A 5417-nucleotide genomic window follows, 5' to 3' on the forward strand; every position below is an offset into this window, starting at 1 on the left:
CCCACTAGCACTGAGTGAGCATGTAGTTGTTCAAAATACTTGTTAGTGAAGGAGTTAAGAACATGCCATTCCGAAATATGCCACATTGGAATATTGACTATTTTGAATTAAAAGCACTTAAAGGGCAGATGCAAGATCACTCTGATCTTACTTCCTTCTGTTTCTTAAAAGCAGGGGATTAAATTTTCAGGTGAAAGATGCCTTCCTTACACTGGAAGGAAAGTAACATTTTTATCAATGATGGGAAGATGAAGCTAAGAGAATTCTGTACAGACCTTATTAAAATAACTCTTCTAGCCTCACCACGTAACTTTAGTTATTTTTTTTCACAACGTACTAATCTTTGTCTAATTCCTGATATCATTGTTCAACTCTAACTACATCTTTGGGTCTTCATTTCCTTATGAAGGCTCCTATGCCTTGTAAAATTTGTGTTAAATAAGTTTGTATGCTTGTCTCCTGTTGATATCTTATGCCAGTTTAATTCTCAGGTCCAGATGAAAAACCTGAAAGGGTTGAGGTAAAATTTTGCTTTCCCTATATTATCATTAAGTCAGTCTTTTTAATTTTAGCCATTCTGTGAGGTATGTGATGGTATCACAATGTGGTTTTAAGTAGCATTTCCCTAACATTGAGCATCTTTTTGTGTGCTTATTGACCATTCTTATATATTCTTTTGTTAAGTGTCTGTTAAAAACTTTTGTCCAATTTATCGATTTGTAGGAGCTTTTTAAATATTCTGAATGTAGGTTCTCTTAAGGTATGTGTTTTGAGATTTTTTTTTTTCCTGGTCTGTGGTTTGCTTACTTATTTTCTTAATGTTGCCTTTTGATGAGCAATTTTTAATGTTGATGAATTTTACTATATCAATTTTTTAAAAATTGTATACTTTTGATTTCTCTTGTATCTAAGCAATATTTGCTTACTTTTAGGTCATAAAGATATTCCCCCATATTTTCTTCTAAGCTTTATATTTTTAGCTTTTACATCTTGATAATGCTAATTTTTAATACTTATTTAAATGCATATACCAAAAAAAAAAAAAAGAAAAGAGAAAGTTCTTCGTAATTTATAGCCCTCTGAATGCCTCCTAGAGCACATTCACTACCCTCTAAATTGTTAAAAATAAGACTACTGGGCTTCACTCCTAGACAATGATTTTGTTCCATGGGTTCTGTGGTGTAGGCTGGTTTAGGAATCACTGATCCATAAGTTCTTAATGCTTGGTGAAACCTAAGGACACTCCACCTGCCATTTTCACATACTGTCAGATGACAGAACAATGTTAATGGAAATGACTTGTTGCATTTTAATTTCTTTTCTTTTTTCTTTTTTTTGGGGGGAGCTGGCCATTTTAAGATTCTAACCCTTGACCTTGTTATCAGTATCGCACTCTAATGGAGTGAGCCAACATATTTTAATTTCTGTGTGCTGTTACCACCAGTGCTGTCCTTTGAAGTAGGTAATTTAAAGAAACCATTGAGTAGAAAAGCACTGGAGAATTTTACTAAACATATTCTGTTGCAATAAGGCATAATGGAATAAAATCTTTCATAACAGGAATCATTGCATGGTCGGTGTGCTTTTCAATTGCTGGCTATTGCTTTTTTCTGCAAGAGAAAATTGCAATAAATCTTGACAGGAAGTTATTGGTTTTTTGTTGTTTTTTAAAAATAGTTAGTTCAACCAAATGGTGTTGCTAATGGACCTTCGCTTAGCTGGCAATTAAAACATGAAACTTCTCATTGGGTATTTTCAAGACTACACGGGGAATCAGCTGCCAGCTTACTGCAATGTGGAAAACTGCACGTGATTCAGGGATTGGAATCAAAATGCTAATTTAAAAGGTCAAACGAAGCTGCGCCTCACGTTTTGTCGTGCCTGCGCTCTCTGCAGGCAGAAGCAAACAAAGACCAGCCAGTGGAGGCAGAGGCTGAAACCTATCCTGTGTCTGTATTTCTTGAAATAACTTTGGAATCATGCCTGAAATGCCGGAGAACATGGAACAGGTAAGAGTTAGCAATTCAAGAAATGAAGCATTCTGGAGTAAGAGCTGCTTTAAAAGCAGAATGGGCGTGTGAGGAAAACATAAATGGGCGTCATTCATTTCCTTAAATCATAACAGTGGGTCATAGAAGAATAAACCAACTTGAGTTATTCACCCAGGGAACTAGGTTATGGAGTGCTCAGCTAAGTCTCCTCAATTGACAAAAATAAAATGCGAAACAGAACAACAGTTTGATTTACCAGATTAAATGCAATATGCGAGGGTTTTATACAAATAAGGATTTATCTATAGTTGTGTGCTCCCGCCTTTCTTTGTCTTTGTATGAATTGAATGTGCTAAACTAAAAGTTTTTAGTTCCAGGGTGCTCTCTTTAAATTTGTAGACTTAGTCATCACACGAGGTTGGCTATCGTCTGTGTAAGGATGGCGTTCTATTCACACATAAACCATATCATCATTAAGGAAACGAATTTAAAAACCATACCCAAATATATGCCCTTAGAACTATGCCCAACTTTTACAGGGCAAGGATCAAATCAGATACCTTAATGAAGGCAAGTAAACTTTCTGTTCTTCACTCAAGACAATGCTGCTCTGAGAATCGAAATGCTAATTGTATTTGCATGTCCTTAAATTTTCACGTTTAACCCTGAACGTTTTTTTCCCTAGGGAGATTAGCTTGTATCACTAGTTGCACTAGAAACTTTAAGCAAAATTTAGTTTTTAAGAGAGGAGGATTAAGAGGGTCTTGGATCTGCTCCCGCCGGCCCTCCCCTCGCCCTTTGTTGTCTCCAGCTTAGACTTGTTTAGCGCTGGGACAGTCCTCTCAAGGATTCCCTAAATAATGCTAAACTGCTGAATACTAACAGCCTGGATTAAAACAAAAAATCGAAAAGTGATGACCTCAGGTTACCTTCGGTTACTGTTACAAAGAAACTTTTATGTGTACATCAATAAGGAAATGAGTTATTGTTGGGGGTTGAGGAGGAAGGAAAGTCCAAGGGCTCTGACGTAGAAAAACTTTTTTTTTAAAAGGCTGCTTAGTGTTTAGTTCTCAAACATACCAAAAAGGATTATAAAAATAAGGCTTTCTTAGGAAAAATCCAAGCACTGGTCATGTTTGTGGGCGATTCGTAGTTCTTGCTGTTCTGGGTGTTCCGACAAGAACACTGTTGGGTGAGAAGTCGGCGAATCCTACAAGTTCTGCGCTGGGGATTTTTTTCCTGCCTAAATTTCACTGGCGTTCTGGCCAGTGGGGGGACATTTTGCGGTTTTAAACTGGAAGAGAAAGGAGTTGGGTGCTAGGCCGGCTTTAACACTTAGGGCTGTTGTTTCTGATGTCCTTTTTCTTTTTTAAGCGATACAGCTGGTAGAACGCGCAGCATTACACTCTCCCTCTAGGTTCCTTTAATTTTCGGTGTTTGCCTCTGCTCGGCTGGCATAGCCCAACGCTGCAGCCCCTTAAAGAGGGTGGTCTTGACTCCCGTTAAGTTCACTAAAAAGTAGAGTTCCGGATTCTATTGTCACAGTTTCACATTCTGTAATTATGGGTAAAGTCCAAGAATCTGCATTTTGAGGAGGTACCCAAATAAATAAGATGTGACAGACAGGCGTATGAATTTTTTGTTGTTGTTGTTGACTGGCCCGAAAGGGGATCCAAACTTTTGACCACGGTGTTTGTTATCAGGACAACTTTCCAACTAAGTGAGCTAAGGGCAGCCTTAAAGACTACTGGAAACTGAGACTTAAGGCAGGAATTTCTTTTGGGGGGGGGCGTGGCTAGCCAGTACAGGTGTTTTGTTTTTTTAATATACATAATTTCAATTTTATTACTTATTAGTGATTTGGACATCTTTTTACATATTTATTTATCATTTTCTTTATTCCTATGTTCTGGAATTTGCGTTTCCACCTTTTTTTTTTTCTTTTGGCGACTGACCTGTACAAGGATCCAAACCCCTGACGCTGGTGATATCAGTACCACCTCTAACCAACTGAGCTAGGCAGCCAGCCCTTTTTAATTTAAAAGAAGTTTTACATTTTTGAAATTTCACACATACTATTTTTTAGCATCCCAGAAAGACAAACGGGTTCCCAAGGTGTTAATGACTCAGATGCCAACACATTTATTTTCATTCCTTCTCTCTTTCTAAATCTTTCAAAAACCACACCTAATGCTCTAGGAGAGAGAAGTCCATTGTGCTCCCCCTCATAGCTAAAATGTTTTATTCTAGCTCATATATCACATACCGAGTTGATTCTTCTGCACTGCGCACAGTCTGCAAACCTGAACACAAGGCGATCCAATTTAATCCTTGCCAGGATAAGAAGGAAAAAAGGGAAAAAAGAAAAAGCACACAAACAAAACCTGTATTCGTTCCTTAAGGTCAGGGCCTTTGTTTTATGTATCACTTTAAAGAGTTGGCGCGTGGGCTGGGAGCGATCCACGGATGCCCGCCCCTTTCTGGAGCGTCCGCGGAGCGTGGCCAATCAACGGGCTCGGCTAGAGCAGCGGAAGCGGGAAGCAGCGAGCGGGGATCGGTCTGGGCCTAGGGGAGGCGGGCCGAGGGCGACTCATCTGCGGCCCGCGGCGATCCTGGACTGGAGGAGGTACCTCGGCGGCCGCTGTGGCGGCGGCGTAAAAACGGCGGGCATGGTGGGGCGGCAGAAGGAGCTCTCCATTCACTTTGTTCCCGGGAGCTGCCGGCTGGTGGAGGTGAGGGAGTCGTCTCAAGACTCTCCCATGGGAACCGGGGACGCTGAGGGAAATGAACGACGTCTGCAGGGGTTCGGGTGGTTTTCCAGGCTCACCCTGGCCGGAGGCTCAGCGCCGCCTTCCCAGTCCCGGAGCCGAGGGCGGCGCCACCAAGTTTGTTTATCTCGGCTCACGCTCGTCAGTGTTTTCTCTTCCAGTCACTGCGGCAGGAAGCAAGTAGGTCGAGGTTTTGCTTTCGAGTTCCCTGTGCTCCCGGGGACGAAGAGGGGGTTTTCGGACTCGTTTCTCTTCCGATTCTGTCTGCATTTTTTCTGTTCGAATTCCTCGATTTCATAAGTTCGTAGCTTTGAGAAAAAAGGGCGAAAGGTAGCTTTTCAGAAATAAACAGTATTGGAGAGGACAACTTACTGAACTCTTTTGTACAAGGCATTACGTGATGCGTTTTACAGGCGTTAATTTAAATATCATAACTGTGAGATACTGTTATTGCTTCATTTTACAGATAAGAAGACTGAGGCATAGAGGGTAAGACATTAGCCAAGTTCATTTAGAAAGGTTGGAGCAGAGGTTCAAATATAGGTCTGTCTGACTGACTGTCTTGGGCTTTGAACCACTATGGAGTTTGCATGAAAGGACACTATTATGATGTTTGAGATCCATCCCTGTATACCCGCCCCGCCGCCCCCCCCCCCCC

General features: G+C 40.9%; 1 protein-coding gene across 2 annotated transcripts in view; it reads left to right on the forward strand.

Annotated features, from left to right (window-relative positions):
* The first annotated feature begins 1958 nt into the window (after window positions 1-1958).
* Window positions 1959-5417, forward strand: part of MAT2B (methionine adenosyltransferase II, beta) — a 17733-nt gene continuing 14274 nt past the window's right edge. The window contains exon 1 of one of the 2 annotated variants that reach the window (XM_008573130.1): window positions 1959-2009. In XM_008573130.1, coding sequence (XP_008571352.1) covers window positions 1980-2009 — 30 coding nt within the window. In that variant the 5' untranslated portion in view covers window positions 1959-1979. Of the gene's footprint in view, window positions 2010-4628; window positions 4724-5417 lie in introns of those variants that run through there. The other variant, XM_008573129.1, reaches the window with a different exon arrangement.

This window comes from Galeopterus variegatus, unplaced genomic scaffold, assembly GCF_000696425.1.
Source record: "Galeopterus variegatus unplaced genomic scaffold, G_variegatus-3.0.2 Scaffold879, whole genome shotgun sequence".
Classification (NCBI taxonomy): domain Eukaryota; kingdom Metazoa; phylum Chordata; class Mammalia; order Dermoptera; family Cynocephalidae; genus Galeopterus; species Galeopterus variegatus.